At 46.4% G+C, this 22,039-nt stretch overlaps 1 protein-coding gene across 3 annotated transcripts in view; it reads right to left on the minus strand.

Moving 5' to 3' along the window:
* LOC112232180 (brevican core protein) overlaps positions 1-22,039 on the minus strand; it is a 37,502-nt gene that overhangs the window by 12,692 nt on the left and 2,771 nt on the right. Inside the window, exons 1-8 of one of the 3 annotated variants that reach the window (XM_042295533.1) lie at positions 7,544-8,323; positions 6,947-7,110; positions 6,280-6,359; positions 5,185-5,571; positions 4,867-5,041; positions 4,231-4,358; positions 2,413-2,706; positions 138-2,225 (exon numbers count right to left, since the gene is read on the minus strand). In XM_042295533.1, coding sequence (XP_042151467.1) covers positions 138-2,225; positions 2,413-2,706; positions 4,231-4,358; positions 4,867-5,041; positions 5,185-5,571; positions 6,280-6,313 — 3,106 coding nt within the window. In that variant the 5' untranslated portion in view covers positions 6,314-6,359; positions 6,947-7,110; positions 7,544-8,323. Of the gene's footprint in view, positions 1-137; positions 2,226-2,412; positions 2,707-4,230; positions 4,359-4,866; positions 5,042-5,184; positions 5,572-6,279; positions 6,360-6,946; positions 8,324-22,039 lie in introns of those variants that run through there. The other 2 variants (XM_042295534.1, XM_042295532.1) reach the window with 2 other exon arrangements.

Genomic DNA, 22,039 nt, shown 5'->3' on the forward strand with positions numbered 1-22,039 from the left:
TAAACATTTTTTGTTGCATGATAATCAAGTTCTACACAGCTCTACAATGACAAATTAAATAGAGTTAGGAGTAACTTCATGTATCATAAAGCTATAGGCCTAAGTATATTAGGAATTGGCTGCCACATTGGCCATACCTTGGGACACATCTCCAGATCCATCCAGGGGCGACCACACTGAGGTTGCCTTTGCGTGGGGGGAGAGGGTAGACCATGCTGGGCGGGGATCAAGCTCTCCCGGGGACTTGGTAGAGATGGATGTCTCCTCAGGCTCTCCCACGATCACCTCTTTGTGTCTTCTCTCTGCGGCATGGTCACGTGCCTCGGTAGCATTATCTATGGGTTCAAAGGCCATTGTGGTAGTCTCTTTTGTATTCTCCCGATGACTCTGGTTACCTCCTGTTGTGCTGTAGTTGGCTTCCACTTGATCCAACTCGAGATTGGTCTCTGGCATTGGCTGGAAGTGCTTGGAAGATCCTGACTGTTGGTAGTCAGTTTCCTCCGGGTTCATCTCTGGCATCGGCTGGTAATGTCTGTGTGGCTCGTAGGACGGCTCAGGGAATTCTGGGGTTGTTTCCAGCACTAGCTGGTAGAGACTGGAATTGCCTTCGTGGAGAGAGTCTAGAACACTAGAGGTTCTGGGTAGTGAAGTAGAATTTTGTGAGTGATATTCTCCTTCATGGAGGGAGTCTGGCTCACTGGAGGAGTTGGGTAGTGAAGTAGAATTGTGTGAGTGATAGTCTCCTTCGTGGAGGGAATCTGGCTCAATGGAGGTGTTGGGTAGTGAAGTAGAATTGTGTGAGTGATTGTCTCCTTCGTGGAGGGAGACTGGCTCACTGGAGGTGCTGGGTAGTGAAGTAGAATTCTGGGAGTGATAGTCTCCTTCGTGGAGGGAGTCTGGCTCACTGGAGGTGTTAGGTAGTGAAGTAGAATTCTGGGAGTGATAGTCTCCTTCGTGGAGGGAGTCTGGCTCACTGGAGGTGCTGGGTAGTGAAGTAGAATTCTGGGAGTGATAGTCTCCTTCGTGGAGGGAGTCTGGCTCACTGGAGGTGTTAGGTAGTGAAGTAGAATTCTGGGAATGATTGTCTCCTTCGTGGAGGGAGACTGGCTCACTGGAGGTGCTGGGTAGTGAAGTAGAATTCTGGGAGTGATAGTCTCCTTCATGGAGGGAGTCTGGCTCACTGGAGGTGCTGGGTAGTGAGGTAGAATTCTGGGAGTGATAGTCTCCTTCGTGGAGGGAGTCTGGCTCACTGGAGGTGTTAGGTAGTGAAGTAGAATTCTGGGAGTGATAGTCTCCTTCGTGGAGGGAGACTGGCTCACTGGAGGTGCTGGGTAGTGAAGTAGAATTCTGGGAGTGATAGTCTCCTTCGTGGAGGGAGTCTGGCTTACTGGAGGTGCTGGGTAGTGAACTAGAATTCTGGGAGTGATAGTCTCTTTCGTGGAGGGAGTCTGGTTCACTGGAGGTGCTGGGTATGGAAATATCATTCTGGGAGTGATAGTCTCCTTCATGGAGGGAGTCTGGCACACTGGAGGTGCTGGGTATGGAACTAGAATTCTGGGAGTGATAGTCTCTTTCGTGGAGAGATTCTGGCTCACTGGAGGTGCTGGGTAGTGACGTAGAATGCTGGGAGTGATAGTCTCTTTCGTGGAGGGAGTCTGGCTCACTGGAGGTGCTGGGTATGGAACTAGAATTCTGGGAGTGATAGTCTCTTTCGTGGAGGGAGTCTGGCACACTGGAGGTGCTGGGTATGGAACTAGAATTCTGGGAGTGATAGTCTCTTTCGTGGAGAGATTCTGGCTCACTGGAGGTGCTGGGTAGTGAAGTAGAATGCTGGGAGTGATAGTCTCCTTCGTGGAGGGAGTCTGGCTCACTGGAGGTGTTGGGTAGTGAAGTAGCATGCTGGGAGTGGTAGTTTTCCTCTATAGGAAGTGAAGTCTCATCAAAGGGCTGGAGAAGGTCCTGGGAAGAGGCTGTATGGGTGAGGGGGACCTCTGTGCTTGACAGGGCAGTAGGGGGAGTCCCCTGCAGATCCTCCTGAGCAGGAGCCGACTGGAAGACGGGGAGGGATCCCAGGACACTCTGGGCCTCTCGCTCCACTTGCTTGCTATCCTGGCTCAGATAGAGCTCCTCAGCAAGCTCCATAAGAACGACAATATCTTGTCCGATGTCCTCTGGCTCAGTGGCCATGTAGTCCATGGGGGCATCAGTGTGAGGATTCCCAACACCTGAGAAGAACAGGGGTTAGACAGGAGAGTCAGGGAGATAGTTTTATCTCCGTTCATATGACAAACACCTTCTCTGCATAACGTCACAACAGAATCGCCGGAAGCATGCAATCCGAAACAATCTCTGGCAATACTAAAACCTATATGATCTGTTTTAGAATGAATTAGTCCAGTACAATACCCAGACCTCTGAAACAGTAAACATCATGGCGGCTGGATGATTCAGGGAAGCCTGTCTGGTTGCTGTAGCGATACAGGGTCTTGACCCCTGCCTGAGGCCCTCCACAGCGCTCCCTAGGGATGATGATGGGGTACCGCACACTGCCATCAGACAGCCAGCCAGGGTTGCAGCTGTCCAAACCCTTGCTCCACGCCACGTACAGCTGCCCTGTGGTAGCCAGCTCTGCCCCTTCCTTCTCACAGTAAGCCCGAGCCTCGTCCAATGACAGCTGCTGAGGGGCAGAGCCATGGAACACCTCCCCTACACAAAAAGGGTCACGTGTTAGACTCCTAATGGGAATTAGATTCCAGACGCATATCCTAGATCCTTAATTTCCCTGCAGTATCTGGAAAAACACAAAAGGCTGAACACATGGGAGAATGAGACCTTGGTTGGGAAATTGACTTTGAATATGTTACACATTAAAAAAAGGTATTGTAACTGTCCTTGAAAGGAAAGTACTGTCAATGTCTAAAGTGTATGCTGTTTAAATACTAATGATCTGACTCATCTAAAGTGAGTACTCTGTCCACTAGCTAAAAACCCTCCATGCCTGTAACTTAAAGGGATAGTTATATATTATAAATTATATATAGGTTTCCTTGCACTGTAAGTAGTCTATTTTCAAGATATGACAGCAATCCATGCTTTAGTTTAGTTTCCCTGGGACTGTTACCACATGCTAACATTTTAGCATTTGTGGCACAAATCTCATTCAAGAAATGGGACTGATATTAGCATTTTTTGCACATCATGTCCAAATAATCCAAAAGTATCTAAAATTGTGAAGCTCACAAAGTAATTTATAGATGATTTGAACATGAGGGTGAAAAATGCTAATATCGGTCCCATGACTTGAATGGTGCCACAAATGCTGAATGCTAAAACGTTAGCATGTGGAAACAGTACCAGGGAAACTAAATAAAAGCATGGATTGCTGTCTTACCTTGTTCATAGACTGTTTGCAGTGTAAGGAACCAATATGTCATTTTGTAATTTGGGTGAACTATCCCTTTAAGGACACCTAACACAGTAATTTGATAGAGTGCCTTCAGAACACATGCTAATATATAACAACAAAGCATCTGAATTGACAAATTTACATAGAAGACGACACTGAGTGTACAAAACATGAAGAACACCTTCCTAATATTGAGTTGCACCATCCTTTTGCCCTCAGAACAGACTCAATTTGTCAGGGCATGGACTCTACAAGGTGTTGAACACGTTCCACAGGGATGCTGGCTCATGTTGACTCCAATGATTTCCACAGTTGTGTCAAGTCAGCTGGATGTCCTTTGGGTGGTGGACCATATCTTGATGCACAGGGGAAATTGTTCAGCAGGAAAAACCCAGCAGCATTGCAGTTCTTGACACACTCAAACTGGTGTGCCTGGCACCTACTACGATTTTCCGTTCAAGTGCACTTAAATCTTTTGTCTTGTCCATTCACCCTCAGAATGGCACACATACACAATCCATGCCTCAATTGCCTCTAGGCCTTAAAATCCTTCTTTAACCTGTCTCCTCCCCTTCATCTACACTGATTTAAGTGGATTTATCAAATGATATCAATAATGGGATCATAGCTTTCACCTTGATTCACCTGGTCAGTCTATGTCATGGAAAGTCCTTAATAGTTTGTACTTTATGATTTTTGACGCAACGTCACAGACTTACAAACATATGTTATTGCTCTGTAGAATCACATTTACATCCTTTTTTACAGGGAGCTATTCACACTGACTTTTTACGTTTTGCTATTCACAAGTTGTTGTTTTTTACCATCAATATGCTCCACATAACAATACACATCAAACAGCTCCTCTGATTCCAGCGTCCCATAGTTCCTCAATCCCGGGCGGCCATCCATGTCACCATAGCAACCTTCCCGGGGAACTTGGATTGGATATCTGCAGAATAGGTGCAAGAACTGAAAATATTTGTATTTCCTGTGAATAGAAAGCATTGTAAAGACTAACTCTGACGGGTGAGGGGCCTCAGTCGTTGTTGTATAATCTGTTAGCAGGATTTCTTTGTGTGTTGGAAACATGGACCAAATGCAGTCCCTATTTTACACATGTAAGCCATGAAAATACACATGAGGAAATCTAGCATATTTAACACCAGGAATAGAGTGAGCAGGAGGAGGATTCAGCTGCCGTCAGGTTAACACACATTCTGACAGAAAAGGGCAACAGCTTCTGCGTGAAATAGTATCACATACCACACAGTGGGCCAAATTCAAAGCCCCGGTAGCCTATTAGACATGTGAATAAGCTCACTGCTGTGGGTCGTCATTCTATAATCTTGGCACCTGAGCACTTTCTTGTTAATAACTCAGGTAGTCAAAACAAAGTCTAGCAACTTCAAGAAATGTGTCTTTGTATTATAGGTCATGTTGTGGATACTGGGGTTTACCTGACAGATTGGTCAGCGAGCCAGCCGGCGTCACACTGCTCATAGCCATCGTAATAGGCTGCCAGAAGCTGGTCGGGAGTGGCGATGTGTGCCCCAATGCCCTCGCACGACCTCTGGGCCTCACTGAACGAAAACGCATATCGGCCAGAGGCGTGTCTGTAGTGGAAGACCACACCTGTATGCACACGCGTGTGCACAAACACAAACATAGGCACACAGAGAAATACGACAGGCTTAAATACACAATATGTGGTAAAAACTGCTAGACAAATACATTTAAAAAATTAAATTCACAACGACTCCTACAACCTCTGTTACCTTTGACTTTTATCTGTGTGAAATCACTGGCATCGTCCAGACCTTGCTGCACCTCGCAGCGGTAGTGCCCCGTGTCGCTTGAGCGCAGCTCCCCCAACCAAAGGGAGAGGTCCTCAGGCGAGTCTGCAAAGTTGACCAGGGAGGCTCGTTCTCTGTAGGCCTCATTGACCTTCACCCTTTGACCCCGCGCCACCAGGATCTCTGTCTCCTCCAGCTCCCCCTCATGCAACACGCTCCACTTGACCCGGGGTGGGATCGGGGGCGAGGAGGATGAGGGGGGCCCAGGTGACAGGGACACCAGGCAGGTAATTGTGATGGAGCCCCCCAGGTGTGCAGTGGAGATGGGGGTTGTCTTGGAGATGGTGACCTGGAGTTGACGCTTGTCATCTAGGTCAGGAAGGAGAGGCACAGTCAGTAAAAGATGCTACTGAGTAAGTGGCCGGCTATTGACCTCTAGTGGTGGTGGTGAATAATACATTTTGGGGACAATCTTCAAGATTTTGCAGCAATTTTTATATTCCACGGATGAGTTCTGTGATTCCATGATCTCGGAATGGCGGAAAACCAAATACTTTAATCAGGTACGTGTTAAATATATAGAAATATAAATTATACACAATTTATGTTTATCTTAACTATCTCCAAACTCAAGCATAACAGCAACAATTATGCAGCAATTACTACACAGCAACTGGCTTTAAATTCTAGTTCATGAGGACCACAGAGCTGCTAAGGTTATTTTTATGTCTCTGCGTCCAGTATGAAGGAAGTTAGAGGTAGTTTCGCATGCCAATGCTAACTAGCATTAGCACAATGACTGGAAGTCTACAGGAACAGCTTTGACTGTAAGTCTACAGGAACAGTTAGCATACTGCTAGTTAGCAATCAGTCTAACGCTAGTTAGCAACTTCTTTCAAACTGCACGCAGAGACATAAAAATGGTCCCCACAAGTTCATTTGACTCTGGGGAAGTATATAAAGGAGGAAAAACCGCTTTAAAATAATAAACTGATCTCAAAATAAATGCTTTAATGCAATGCATTGCCATCCCATATAATGATAGTCCGTCAAAAGAGGCATTTAGAAGATTTGTACCTTCTGAGTATCCTGTTTGGGTGGGGAAAGCCATGGTCAGGTGGCAAACTGTGCACAGAAGGGGGAGGAACCTTACTGGTCTGTGGAGGAGAGGTAGTGAGAGTGAGATAGGGGGAAAAATGGGACATGTTCCATATACACCCTATGGCAAATACACCTTGTTTGCACCGCATTGAAGAAACAATCTCTACTTCGCCAATTGGTTACAATATTCTTTTTAAAGCTTATTTTACTCCTACATTATTTACCCTCTATGATTTGAGTGTACATAAGGACAGAGGGGTCCAAATGTAATGAATGATGAGTATTAAAATGTTAGATCAATGCCAGAGGGTAAACAAGTAGATTGCAGGAGATAAACAGGGTCAAACAGATCGATGGAGAGCTGAGAGCGAGAAGGAGCAGAGAGAGGGATATGTGGTGAAACAGAGGATGATGAGATTGAAAGTGGAGTTGATGAAGAGATTAGGGGAAAGCACACATGATGAGAAAAATGTGTGGGGGAGGACAGAACATTTACCATTTATGGGAATAAAGTAAAGACTAAACGGTCACAATTAAATCAAATAAAAAAGATCAGGGGCTTTGAAAGCCTAATACAGGACACAGAGGCAGCTCAGCCCCCAAAAAGGGGTAAATCCACATCTGACCGGAAGCAGTTCATCACCTCCAGGAGCAAATTACATGTCTGCATAGCCCAGGGCTGCCTGCCAGTGCTCCTTCGCCAGTCTGGCCCTGTTATTAGCTCAGCAGGCATGGCAGGCCGCTCTCACTGACCTCACACGAACTCACAGAGTCAGCCACGATGGAAAAGGGAGGGACCATAAACGTCTACAATCACACAAATAAGGGTAGAAGCATTTTTGAGTGAGTACGTTTCAGGAAAGTTAACTGAACAAAGCTTTTACTTTTACCTCACACAAAAGACAGCAGAAGAAGCCTACTTTTTACCTTCATTTAATGTTTTTCAAAATACTTTTCTGGTCCTTTTCAAAAAGGACAGGGCAACAAACTTTACTTCATACTTTTGCGTACTTTCCAGATCCTTCTCCAAAAGGGTAGGATTTAACCTTTTGCCTCACATAAATTAAAACATTTCAATTTTGTTTGCCTTGACCACCAGTTTAATCACCTATAAAATGATGATTTCACTCATTATAACATCATTATGCCATCCCCGTTTTTCCTAGATGCACTTTCACAAAATTCTGTAGACCTAAATTACCATTTACAGCAAATAAATTTATATAAAAAAATGTATTACCTATCAACCCCGATATGTTGGCTAGTTTGCTGCCGTTTAGTTTAGCTGGTCGTAAAAACCTATCTTCCTCCATCAATGATGAAAATAGAATCTCAATTGGTTTTGCTCAACTCCTTGCGACCTCTCCTCCGTCCTCCCCTCTTTTTAAAAAAGATCAAAAGTAATCAAGGAGAGAACGGGAGGAAATGTGGAAAACAAATCACTTCTTTGAAATGAGACCTTCTTCACTAGCGCTTGACGTTTAAAAGTGTGGTAACCCAAAATAAATGTACGAAGTAGTACAAATACATTTAGCTAGTTGTGCTAGAGATTTTATAGAGAAAATTATATATTTTTAAAAAGCGGATCATTTTTAAATATGTGCATGTGCAACAGCTTATTCAAAGAGGGTGTGGCAGATGTTGTTGTTTTTAAGTTCAGCGGAGAATACGTAGAGGACGCACTTCGCGAGAGGAGGCTACTGAGGTGAGGAGGACACTCCTGTGTTCGCCTACTAACGAACTGACTCCTCGACCACTCAACAACCACTTATCGGGTTTCCTGGTCACGGAGGAGAGGACGGAGGAATCTCCCTGAATGTTTTGACTGGTAGCCTTAGTGGAGTTGCCAACAAATGGACGGTATCAAGGTAACACTCTATCTTAACTCCTCCTCCACATTTACTGGATTGGTTGAACAGCACAGAAGATAACCTCGCCCGACAGTTTTTTAAAATTATTATCGTCAAGACCAGAATGTGGGGGATCTTGTTTCAGGCGTTTCTTTTATGCCTGGCTACTTTAGGTTAGCTCAGAGTTTCCCAAACTCCATCCTGCCCCCCAGACACAGTAGACTATTAACAAACACAGTAGACAATTAAGTCACTGACTGCAGACACTGTTTTAGAGACAAGCAGAGTCTGTGAGCTGCCCCAAAAACACAGCCCTGCTCACATTAAATGAAGGTTTTCTCATCAAAATACACACAAATACTCTGTGTGTGTGTGTACGTGTACGTGTTCATGTTCATGTTGGGGGAGTTCACTCCTATCCAGCTGGCTTGACTCAGGCTTTTTTTTTGTCATATTCTATGTGACTGAAATTCTAATAGTCAAGCACCAATCCACCTCCAACTCAGTTTCACAGAGCTTACTACTAGCCTACTAAATGAGCCCCAGACACCCTCAAAACAGAGCCACGTTCATTCACTTGACCAACGGCGACCTAGTACATACAGTGCATTCGGAAAGTATTCAGACCCCTTGACATTTTTCACATTTTATTAAGTTACAGCCTTATTCTAAAATTGATTAAATTGTTTTTTTCCCTCATCAATTTACACACCATAATGACAAAGCAAAACAGAAAAATGACGTTTACATAAGTATCCAGACCCTTTACTCAGTACTTTGTTGAAGCACCTTTGGCAGTGATTACAGCCTCGAGTCTTTTTGGGTATGATGCTGCAAGCTTGGCACACCTGTATTTGGGGAGTTTCTTCCATTCTTCTCTGCAGATCCTCTCAAGATCTGTCAGGTTGGATGGGGTGCATTGCTGCACAGTTATTTTCAGGTCTTTCCAGAGATGTTTGATCGTGTTCAAGTCCGGGCTCTGACTGGGCCACTCAAGGACATTCAGAAAACTTGTCCCGAAGCCACTCCTGCATTGTCTTGGATCGGTGCTTAGAGTCGTTGTCCTGTTGGAAGGGGAACTTTCGCCCCAGTCTGAGGTATTTTTATTTTAATTTTATTTCACCTTTATTTAACCAGGTAGGCTAGTTGAGAACAAGTTCTCATTTGCAACTGCGACCTGGCCAAGATAAAGCATAGCAGTGTGAACAGACAACACAGAGTTACACATGGAGTAAACCATTAACAAGTCAGTAACACAATAGAAAAAGTCTATATACAATGTGTGCAAAAGGCATGAGGAGGTAGGCGAATAATTAAAATTTTGCAGATTAACACTGGAGTGATAAATGATCAGATGGTCATGTACAGGTAGAGATATTGGTGTGCAAAAGAGCAGAAAAGTAAATAAATAAAAACAGTATGAGGATGAGGTAGGTAAAAATGGGTGGGCTATTTACCGATAGACTATGTACAGCTGCAGCGATCGGTTAGCTGCTCAGATAGCAGATGTTTGAAGTTTGTGAGGGAGATAAAAGTCTTCAACTTCAGCAATTTTTGCAATTCGTTCCAGTCACAGGCAGCAGAGAACTGGAACGAAAGGCGGCCAAATGAGGTGTTTGCTTTAGGGATGATCAGTGAGATACACCTGCTGGAGCGCGTGCTACGGGTGGGTGTTGCCATCGTGACCAGTGAACTGAGATAAGGCGGAGCTTTACTTAGCATGGACTTGTAGATAACCTGGAGCCAGTGGGTCTGGCGACGAATATGTAGCGAGGGCCAGCTGACTAGAGCATACAGGTCGCAGTGGTGGGTGGTATAAGGTGCTTTAGTGACAAAACGGATGGCACTGTGATAAACTGCATACAGTTTGCTGAGTAGAGTGTTGGAAGCTATTTTGTAGATGACATCGCCGAAGTCGAGGATCGGTAGGATAGTCAGTTTTACGAGGATAAGTTTGGCGGCGTGAGTGAAGGAGGCTTTGTTGCGGAATAGAAAGCCGACTCTAGATTTGATTTTCGATTGGAGATGTTTGATATGAGTCTGGAAGGAGAGTTTACAGTCTAGCCAGACACCTAGGTACTTATAGATGTCCACATATTCAAGGTCGGAACCATCCAGGGTGGTGATGCTAGTCAGGCGTGCGGGTGCAGGCAGTGAAGCGTTTAAGAGCAGTTGGAGGCCACGGAAGGAGTGTTGTATGGCATTGAAGCTCGTTTGGAGGTTAGATAGCACAGTGTCCGAGGACGGGCCGGAAGTATATAGAATGGTGTCGTCTGCGTAGAGGTGGATCAGGGAATCGCCCGCAGCAAGAGCAACATCATTGATATATACAGAGAAAAGAGTCGGCCCGAGAATTGAACACTGTGGCACCCCCATAGAGACTGCCAGAGGACCGGACAGCATGCCCTCCGATTTGACACACTGAACTCTGTCTGCAAAGTAGTTGGTGAACCAGGCACGGCAGTCATCAGAAAAACTGAGGCTACTGAGTCTGCCGATAAGAATATGGTGATTGACAGAGTCGAAAGCCTTGGCAAGGTCGATGAAGACGGCTGCACAGTACTGTCTTTTATCGATGGCGGTTATGATATCGTTTAGTACCTTGAGCATGGCTGAGGTGCACCCGTGACCGGCTCGGAAACCAGATTGCACAGCGGAGAAGGTACGGTGGGATTCGAGATGGTCAGTGACCTGTTTGTTGACTTGGCTTTCGAAGACCTTAGATAGGCAGGGCAGGATGGATATAGGTCTGTAACAGTTTGGGTCCAGGTTGTCTCCCCCTTTGAAGAGGGGGATGACTGCGGCAGCTTTCCAATCCTTGGGGAGCTCAGACGATATGAAAGAGAGGTTGAACAGGCTGGTAATAGGGGTTGCGACAATGGCGGCGGATAGTTTCAGAAATAGAGGGTCCAGATTGTCAAGCCCAGCTGATTTGTACGGGTCCAGGTTTTGCAGCTCTTTCAGAACATCTGCTATCTGGATTTGGGTAAAGAAGAACCCGGAGAGACTTGGGCGAGTAGCTGCGGGGGGGGGGGCGGAGCTGTTGGCCGAGGTTGGAGTAGCCAGGTGGAAGGCATGGCCAGCCGTTGAGAAATGCTTGTTGAAGTTTTCGATAATCATGGATTTATCGGTGGTGACCGTGTTACCTAGCCTCAGTGCAGTGGGCAGCTGTGAGGAGGTGCTCTTGTTCTCCATGGACTTCAGTGTCCCAGAACTTTTTGGAGTTGGAGCTACAGGAAGCAAATTTCTGCCTGAAGAAGCTGGCCTTAGCTTTCCTGACTGACTGCGTGTATTGGTTCCTGACTTCCCTGAACAGTTGCATATCGCGGGGACTATTCGATGCTATTGCAGTCCGCCACAGGATGTTTTTGTGCTGGTCGAGGGCAGTCAGGTCTGGAGTGAACCAAGGGCTATATCTGTTCTTAGTTCTGCATTTTTGAACGGAGCATGCTTATCTAAAATGGTGAGGAAGTTACTTTTAAAGAATGACCAGGCATCCTCAACTGACGGGATGAGGTCAATGTCCTTCCAGGATACCTGGGCCAGGTCGATTAGAAAGGCCTGCTCACAGAAGTGTTTTAGGGAGCGTTTGACAGTGATGAGGGGTGGTCGTTTGACTGCGGCTCCGTAGCGGATACAGGCAATGAGGCAGTGATCGCTGAGATCCTGGTTGAAGACAGCGGAGGTGTATTTGGAGGGCCAGTTGGTCAGGATGACGTCTATGAGGGTGCCCTTGTTTACAGATTTAGGGTAGTACCTGGTGGGTTCCTTGATGATTTGTGTGAGATTGAGGGCATCTAGCTTAGATTGTAGGACTGCCGGGGTGTTAAGCATATCCCAGTTTAGGTCACCGAAACAGAACAAACTCTGAAGCTAGATGGGGGGCGATCAATTCACAAATGGTGTCCAGGGCACAGCTGGGAGCTGAGGGGGGTTGGTAGCAGGCGGCAACAGTGAGAGACTTATTTCTGGAAAGAGTAATTTTTAAAATTAGTAGTTCGAACTGTTTGGGTATGGACCTGGAAAGTATGACATTACTTTGCAGGCTATCTCTGCAGTAGACTGCAACTCCTCCCCTTTGGCAGTTCTATCTTGACGGAAAATGTTATAGTTGGGTATGGAAATCTCAGAATTTTTGGTGGCCTTCCTGAGCCAGGATTCAGACACGGCAAGGACATCAGGGTTAGCAGAGTGTTTTACTCACTGCTTTAGCACAAACTTAGGGAGGAGGCTTCTGATGTTGACATGCATGAAACCAAGGCTTTTTCGATCATAGAAGTCAACAAATGAGGGTGCCTGGGGACATGCAGGGCCTGGGTTTACCTCCACATCACCCGCGGAACAGAGGAGGAGTAGTATGAGGGTGCGGCTAAAGGCTATCAAAACTGGTTGCCTAGAGCGTTGGGGACAGAGAATAAAAGGAGCAGATTTCTGGGCATGGTAGAATATATTCAGGGCATAATGCGCAGACAGGGGTATGGTGGGGTGCAGGTACAGCGGAGGTAAGCCCAGGCACTGGGTGATGATGAGAGAGGTTGTATCTCTGGACATGCTGGTTGTAATGGGTGAGGTCACTGCATGTGTGGGAGGTGGGACAAAGGAGGTATCAGGGGTATAAAGAGTGGAACTAGGGGCTCCATTGTAAACTAAAACAATGATAACTAACCTGAACAACAGTATACAAGGCATATTGACATTTGAGAGAGACATACAGCGAGGCATACAGTAATCACAGGTGTTGAATTGGGAGAGCTAGCTAAAACAGTAGGTGAGACAACAACAGCTAATCAGCTAGCACAACAACAGCAGGTAAAATTTCGTTGACTAGGCAGGGAGGGTCGGATTAACTACACACAGAGCCTGAGTGCGGCTGGGGCCGACAGATAAAACATAAACAAGCAGAATGGAGTACCGTGATTAATGGACAGTCCAGCATGCATCAGCTATGTAGCCAAGTGATCAGTGTCCAGGGGGCAGCGGTGGATGGGGCAGGGAAGCTAGACTGGCGAGTATTATCCAGGTTAAAAAAACTGGCTGGCTGTGCAGAAGGTAAAAGCCGCTAGCAGTGGCTAACAATGACTAAATAGCTTGTAGCTAGTTAGCTGGTTAGCTTCTGGAGTTTCTTGAATGTGTTTTAAAAATTTAAAATAATAGCGATTCCGTATCACATTGGGTGAGGCAGGTTACCGGAAGGTATAATCAAATTAAAAATCGAAAAGAGATTGAAAGTAAATATGGGTCCAGTGAGTGGTTGGGCTGGCTGGGGACGCAGCGATTCAGACAGTTAGCAGGCCTGTGCTAACAAGCTAACAGTTAGTAGGCCGGGGCTAAACAAGCTAGCAGTTATCGGTCCGGGGCTAAACAAGCTAGCAGTTAGCAGGCCGAATTAGCAAGCAAGCAGATAGCAAGGGCTAGAAAGTTAGCCTTTGGGGGACGTCACGATGGGGTGAGTCTGTTTATGCCTCTGCATGCGGTGACATCGATAGACCAGTCGTGGGTCCGGATATTGTAGCCCAGGAGTATGCTTCGGTGGTAGCACAGGAGCTCTGGCCGGGCTAGCTTCAAGCTAAGTGGATGGAAACGCTAGCCAGGAGTAATCATCCGGGGTTGCGGTTAGCTAGTTAGCTAGTTGTGAAGATCCAGCTGAAAATGTTCTGTTTGCGGTGGGAATCCGGGGATAAAAATAATAGGTCCGTTATGCTCTGGTTAGTCGCGTTGTTCGAACTGGCGAGAGCTTTCCGAGCTAAAGGTTAGCTGATGACCGGTTAGCTGATGACCGCTAGCGATGGTTTGCTGGTAGTTAGCTGGCTAGCTTCAGTTGAGGGGTTCCGGATCCGAAGTAAATATAAATACTTTAGAAAAAAAGCAGATCCACGCTACATTGGGTGAGGCGGGTTGCAGGAGACTATTTAGATGTTGAGGTTTAGCAAAATGTTTTAAAAGATATGCAAAGAAAAATATGTTTTAAAAAAACGATATATACAAGGGACACGACACGACAAGACGTCTGACTGCTACGCCATCTTGGATCTTAGCACTCTGGAGGAGGTTTTCATCAAAGATCTCTCTGTACTTTGCTCCATTCATCTTTCCCTTGATCCTGACTAGTCTCCCAGTCCCTGCCAATGAAAAACATCCCAACAGCATGATGCTCCCAGTTCTGGCCTTTCTGCCTGTCCTGAGCCTGATCCTGCCTGCCATCCTGTACCTGCCTGACTCTGATTTGGATTGCGACTCTTTGCCTGCCTTGACCTACTACTATTGCCTGCCGTCCTGTGCCTGCTTGACTTACCTTTTGCCTGCTCTTGTACTTTAATAAACTCTGAGACTCATACTATCCGCCTCCTGTGTCTGCATCTGGGTCTTAGCCTGAACCATTATAGTAGAAACATCTCAAGGACGATCAATGGAAACAGGAGGTCTAGTCTCATAGCAAAGGGTCTGAATACTTATGTAAATAAGGTATTTCTGTTTTTATTTTTAATATATTTGCTAAATTTTCTAAATACCTGTTTTCATTTTTTCATTATGGGGTATTGTGTAGATTGATGAGGGAAAACATTTATTTAATACATTTTAGAATAAGGCTGTAACATAACAAAATTTGGAAAAAGTCAAGGGGTCTGAATACTTTCCAAATGCACTGTATGTTATACATGTACACTTCTCTGGATACCTAAGGTCACCATACATCAGGGATCATCAACTAGATTCAGCCGCGGGCCGATTTTATTTCTGGAGTGGATGGTCGGGGGGCCGGAACATAATTACAAATCATTTATAGACTGCAAATTGAACACAAGAAGCCCAAACAGATATAATGTTTGACTAAAACAATAATTTCAAACCTTGCTTACATTTGTATACAATCATGCGACTCTCTGTTATGCATGGGAATGCTTGGAAACAGATTTCTTAAATTAAAATCACTTGGAGCTGATTTCCTGGTGTTTTTATAGTCTTTTATGTCCAACAATGAAAATTCCACCCAAATTTGTCTTAATAATATGTTGTTGTTTTTTGCTCAGAAAACTTGGGGGTACAAATAAAACCTGGCCCGCGGGCCACCAGTTGGGGAACCCTGCCTTACATCATGATACAAGTAATGGTACTGAAGAGATAAGTGCAGGAGATACCACATTGCCTACTCTGAGCTGTCTGTGTTTAAGGGCTTGTACAGTAGCTACTCTGGTGCGGGTTGTAGCTACATACAGTGGGGAGAACAAGTATTTGATACACTGCCGGTTTTGCAGGTTTTCCTACTTACAAAGCATGTAGAGGTCTGTAATTTTTTATCATAGGTATACTTCAACTGTGAGAGACGGAATCTAAGACAAAAATCCAGAAAATCACATTGTATGATTTTTAAGTAATTAATTTGCATTTTATTGTATGACATAAGTATTTGATACATCAGAAAAGCAGAACTTAATATTTGGTACAGAATCCTTTGTTTGCAATTACAGAGATCATACGTTTCCTGTAGTTCTTGACCAGGTTTGCACACACTGCAACAGGGATTTTGGCCCACTCCTCCATACAGACCTTCTCCAGATCCTTCAGGTTTTGGGGATGTCGCTGGGCAATACGGACTTTCAGCTCCCTCCAAAGATTTTCTATTGGGTTCAGGTCTGGAGACTGGCTAGGCCACTCCAGGACCTTGAGATGCTTCTTACGGAGCCACTCCTTAGTTGCCCTGGCTGTGTGTTTTGGGTCGTTAGCATGCTGGAAGACCCAGCCACGACCCATCTTCAATGCTCTTACTGAGGGAAGGATGTTGTTGGCCAAGATCTCGCGATACATGGCCCCATCCATCCTCCCCTCAATACGGTGCAGTCGTCCTGTCCCCTTTGCAGAAAAGCATCCCCAAGGAATGATGTTTCCACCTCCATGCTTCACGGTTGGGATGGTGTTCTTGGGGTTGTACTCATCCTTCTTCCTCCAAACACGGCGAGACATATGTCTCCGAATCCCTGCGTCAGGGGTACATTCGGTCCTCCACTTCACCAGTCTCCTCGAGTTTCTTTTTGTGAAGGAGGGAGGTCTGCGCCTGTGTATTGACTATCGGGGTCTGAATCAAATCACTGTGAGGTATAGTTACCCGCTACCGCTCATAGCCACAGCGATAGAGTCAATGCACAGGGCCCGCTTCTTCACCAAACTAGATCTCAGGAGCACTTACAACCTGGTGCGTATCCGAGAGGGAGACGAGTGGAAGACTGTTTTCAGTACCACCTCAGGGCACTATGAGTACCTCGTCATGCCGTACGGGTTAATGAATGCGGCATCAGTCTTCCAAGCCTTTGTAGATGAGATTTTCAGGGACCTGCACAGGCAGGGTGTAGTGGTGTATATTGATGACATTTTGACATACTCCGCTACACACGCTGAGCATGTGTCCCTGGTGCGCAGAATGCTTGGTCACCTGTTGGTGCATGACCTGTACGTCAAGGCTGAGAAATGCCTGTCCTTCCAATGGTCTGTCTGCTTTCTAGGATATCGCATTTCCACCTCAGGTGTGGAGATGGAGAGTGACCGCATTGCAGCTGTGCGTAATTGGCCGACTCCCACCACGGTAAAGGAGGTGCAGCGTTTCTTAGGGTTTGCCAACTACTACCGGAGGTTTATCCGGGGTTTGATCAGGTAGCGGCTCCCATTACCTCACTGCTGAAGGGGGGCCCGGTGCGCTTGCAGTGGACAGCTGAGGCGGACAGGGCTTTTCATCACCTGAGGGCTCTGTTTACCTCAGCTCTTGTGCTGGCCCATCCGGATCACTCTTTGGCGTTCATAGTGGAGGTGGACGCGTCCGAGGCTGGGATAGCAGCTGTGCTCTCTCAGCGCTCGGGTACGCCACCAAAGCTTTGCCCCTGTGCCTTCTTCTCGAAGAAGCTCAGCCCGGCAGAGCGGAACTATGACATGGGGGACCGGGAGTTGTTGGCTGTTGTCAGGGCTTTGAAGGTGTGGAGAAATTGGCTTGAGGGGGCTAGACACCCTTTTCTCATCTGGACTGACCACAGCAATCTGGAGTACATCCGGGCGGCGAGGAGACTGAACCCTCGCCAGGCAAGGTGGGGCATGTTTTTCCCCCGTTTTGTGTTTACCCTTTCTTACAGACCAGGCTCCCAGTACACGAAGGCAGACGCATTGTCCCGGCTCTGACACAGAGGAGCGTCCCATGGATCCCACTCCCATACTCCCCGCCTCCTGCATGGTGGCGCTGGTAGTGTGGGAGCTGGACACAGACATTGAGCAGGCGTTACGTGCAGAGCCTGCTCCCGTCCAGCTGTGCGTCTGTATGTCCCGTCTACTGTTCGTGACCGGTTGATCTATTGGGCCCACACGTCACCCTCCTCTGGTCATCCTGGCATCGGTCAGACAGTGCACTGTTTGAGCGGGAGGTACTGGTGGCCTACCTTGGCTAAGGACTTGAGGGTTTATGTTTCCTCCTGCTCGGTGTGCGCCCAGTGTAAGGCTCCTAGGCACCTGCCCAGAGGTAAGCTACACTCCTTACCTCTTCCACAGCGGCCTTACTGATCTTTTCTTACTGATCTTCCACTCTCACAGGGAAACACCGCAATCCTGGTCGTTGTGGATCGTTTCTCTAAGTCCTGTAGTCTCTTCCCTCTGCCCGTTATGCCTACGGCCCTACAGACTGCGGAGGCCTTGTTTATACATGTCTTCTGGCACTACGGGGTGCCTGAGGATATAGTGTCTGATCGGGGTCCCCAGTTCACGTCTAGGGTCCGGAAGGCATTCATGGAACGTCTGGGGGTCTCGATCAGCCTTACTTCAGGTTTTCACCCTGAGAGTAATGGGCAGGTGGAGAGAGTTAACCAGGATGTGGGCAGGTTTCTGCGGTCTAATTGCCAGGACCGGCCGGGGGAGTGGGCAGAGTTCGTGCCCTGGGCCGAGATGGCACAGAACTCGCTTCGCCACTCCTCCACTAACATCTCTCCCTTCCAGTGCGTACTGGAGTACCAGCCGGTTCTGGCGCCTTGGCATCAGGGTCAGACCGAAGTTCCTGTCCGTGTCCACCTTCAGCAGGACGTGACGCGCCAGAAGAATAATGCAGATCGCCACCGCAGTGAGACACCGGGGAACCGGGTCTGGCTCTCGCCCCGAAACCTGCCTCCGCGCCTGCCCTGCCGGAAGCTGGGTCCGCGGTTTTTGGGGCCATTTAAAGACCTGAGGAGAGTTAACAAGGTATGTTCTAGGTTACAGCTTCCCCCCGATTACCGCATTAACCCCTTGTTCCATGTGTCTCTCCTCAGGCCGGTGGTGGCTGGCCCGCTCCAGGAGTCTGAGGTGCGGGAGGTTCCTCCGCACCCTCTGGACATCGGGGGGGGCCCGGCTTATTCTGTTCGCTCCATACTGGATTCGAGGCGCCTGGCGAGGGGCCGTCAGTATTTCATGGAGTGGGAGGGGTACAGCCCGGATGAGAGGAACTGAGTTCCGGTCGAGGACGGGTTTGACCCATCTATGCTGCAGGAGTTCCACCGTCTTTGTCCGGATCGCCCTGCGCCTCACCCATTCGACATCGTCCCCGAGGTCGTTGTCGACGCTCTGCTGGGGCCGCTCGTCGGGGGGGTACTGTCACGACCTCCGCCGAAGTTGGTCCTTCTCCTTGTTTGGGCGGCGTTCGAAGTAGCCATTGCTGATCCTATTTTCATTTTCCTTTGGTTTTGTCTTGTCTTGTATCACACCTGGTTTCAATCCCATCAATTACATGTTGTGTATTTAACCCTCTGTTCCCCCTCATGTGTTTGTCGGTGAATGTTATTTGTAAGTTTTTGTGCACGTTTGTCCTGGCGTGCGTAGGGTATTGTACCCATTTGTTATATTTGTTATGTTTCCCGGTGAGTTTTTGTTTAATAAACTGCACCGCTGGAAACAGTTTTCTATCCTGCGTCTGACTTCTCTGCCGCCAGTATGCGCCCCCTTACACAATTAGCCAATCAGAAGCTTCTAAAGCCATGACATCATTTTCTGGAATTTCCCAAGCTGTTTGAAGGCACAGTCAACTTAGTGTATGTAAACTTTTGACCCACTGAAATTGTGATACAGTGAATTATAAGTGAAATAATCTGTCTGTAAACAATTGTTAGAAAAATGTATTGTGTCGTGCACAAAGTAGATGTTCTAACCGACTTGCCAAAACTATAGTTTGTTAACAAGAAATTTGTGGAGTGGTTGAAAAATGAGTTTTAATGACTCTAACCTAAGTGTATGTAAACATCTGACTTCAACTGTAGTGTCTGCGCAGGTACGGGTGTGCTTCACGCAGCTACAAAGTGGTAGCTACAGGACCAAAACAGCAGATAAATTCAGCCTCACGCTTCAACTCTGAAGTCGCTCGCAATTGAGTCAATTGCAGCACACAGATCATTAATCTATGCTTTTTTTCAATTCCACCCTTATTCTCATCATTGCTGTTACTGTATATCAAATCCAGTCAAAGGAATCCAAACACAGAGCAGACAAACGGACACAAGTGTCGTATAAACCGACACTGCCTTGTGGTTGAATAAATGTTGTTTGTATTCGTGCCAGCTGGGTTAGCTCCACAGACAGGCAGCCATTAATATTCTTGACTGGAAAACGTCGGACAAAAGGCGAGCGGCGCGCGAGTGGACAGCTGCACACTGTGTTTCACTTTATACCCATTCTCTTACAAACGTCCACATTGGAAAATTACAGGACAAGAGATACTGGCCCGTTTTCTTTATTTCATGGAAAAAGAAGCCAAAAGCTACTAGGAATCACTTAAAACAGGACTTGAAGAAAAGCAATGACCACATGAAGAGAACACTAACCAAGGGCCTCTCAAACTGAACCATTGTTACCGAGTATCCGTAAACACAGGTTTGTGTTCATCCTGATGGCGACAGACTGATGACGGTGAATAAAATGGCAGTCAGGCCTGATTTGTTGGGTGCCTCTTGGCCACATCTTTCAGAAAGAACGTCCTTGGCCAGTTATTGTGCTGTCAGCTTTTCTGTTCTTTTTAATTAAGAAAACAAGGAATAGAACTCAAGCGTGGCCCAGAGACGCCACCAACAGCACTGCCATGTCCAGAAAAAGCTGCCTGTGCAATATCCTCAAGTACATGGTACACACAGTACAAAATAGGGCTCTTCCAACCAGCTCTTTCATCCACAGACGCTGAGACGTGATAGTACTGCGTCCCATTGTGACATAGCTACGCTATCGTCCGTGGGGGGATGCACAGTCCGAATGCGCAACTTCCCAAAATTCCCAACCAACGTGGCTCCATGTACACGTCCTTTTTTCATTTGAATGTGTTGACAGTTGAAGAGAATGGGTTGAGCCGTGCTGAAAATTTGAAAGCCAAAGGTCCATTATTGTAGAACACATGGTTTGGACCATGATGGACGCTTTATGCAGACACAAAAAGACAGGCACAATGCAAGCAGACCGCTTATGTAGCTGTCGAGGAGGTATTGCGGGGACTTCGAAAATAGGTTATCGCAACCCACGCTGCACTTTATTATGATGTCAAACACTTGTACTGTACTGTACTGTACAAGACCATATCAAGGTCAAATCACACAAACAGCTACACGCTCTGGGTAAGACAGCAGTGACTCTTGAAACCATTTTAGTGAGGTTACGTTTTCCGTCACTTCATTTCAAGGTTGCTTAATGGAGCATTTTTGTTTAGAAATAATCTTACTCTCCCTCCTTACCTCCTGCTCTCCACTTCCATCAGTACTTGTTCAGGCCCATTCACTTATATGGACACCTCTCACTTTTCTGCTTATGCTCCCCCCTATATACCGTGTCCATTACTGAGTTGAACTAAAGAGGCCCACAGTCCCCGAGGCTGTATGGTGAAAGCCAGAGAAACAGAGTGCACTCAGAGCGTCCTGCTCTCGCCTCCTGCAGGGTGGGATGAAAGACAAGAAAGGTGCATGATGTCCTGATTTCCCTGGATGAGGAGACTGAGGAGACTGTGTCACAGGGGAAGCAGAGGATTTTAGCAGTCTCTGCACGGTCTAGCAAGGGCACAACATCCACATGTTGTTTTATAGAAAATTGCAAAAAGAAATGGTCTGGCCCAGATACACACAAGAGAATGTTGGCCGCTTGTTTTTAATTCCCTCGGCTCTTAGTCTTTTCATCACTGGTCTAACCCACGTAACCCTAGTTCATTTGTCTAACTTCCCCTTGTTCAATGAACACAGAAGGCTAGTTCAAGTTCCCTTTTTTTAAGTACTACCTCTGAATCTCCCCTACAACCTTGTCTGTTAAATGGATATTTCACCCACATGACATATTTGTTTCCTTACTCTGAAACGAAAATCCACACTTCGGATTGAAAGGAAACAATGTCATTTGGGTGAAATATCCCCTTAACAACCATGTAGACCTTAGATACTTTTTTTTGCTTGTTCCTCAAACCTGCTTCCTCAAATTCACAAATCACTCGTATCTTTTAACATAAAAAAAGTCCCTTGGGGAAAATTACTCTCCCAACTCCCCCAACTTACGGCCGCATCGTAACTTGAGAAATGTGTGTGTGCTGTAATTCGAACTTCCATGTAAATCAGGAATTGATGTCAATGGGAGATTGATGTCATTGACTTGGAAATCTCTAGTCAGGATTATTCTATATTCTTTGGGCTGGACTGGAGATACCATAGAGATTGTAAATGCTAATATATCTATTAAGTTTATCCATCCATCCTTCCATTTCATTTAGCCATCAAAATGTGCGTGAATCACACAACCACCCCACTATTGAAATTTCAGCTTCTTGAGTGTGAAACGGTTGGTTGAAAATGTCATTTGATTGCACCCAGAGTCTATCAGAAAGTGTCTTCAAATAAACTACAAAAGCATTGAAATTGAATTGACCCCAACTC

This window comes from Oncorhynchus tshawytscha, linkage group LG13, assembly GCF_018296145.1.
Source record: "Oncorhynchus tshawytscha isolate Ot180627B linkage group LG13, Otsh_v2.0, whole genome shotgun sequence".
Lineage (NCBI taxonomy): Eukaryota > Metazoa > Chordata > Actinopteri > Salmoniformes > Salmonidae > Oncorhynchus > Oncorhynchus tshawytscha.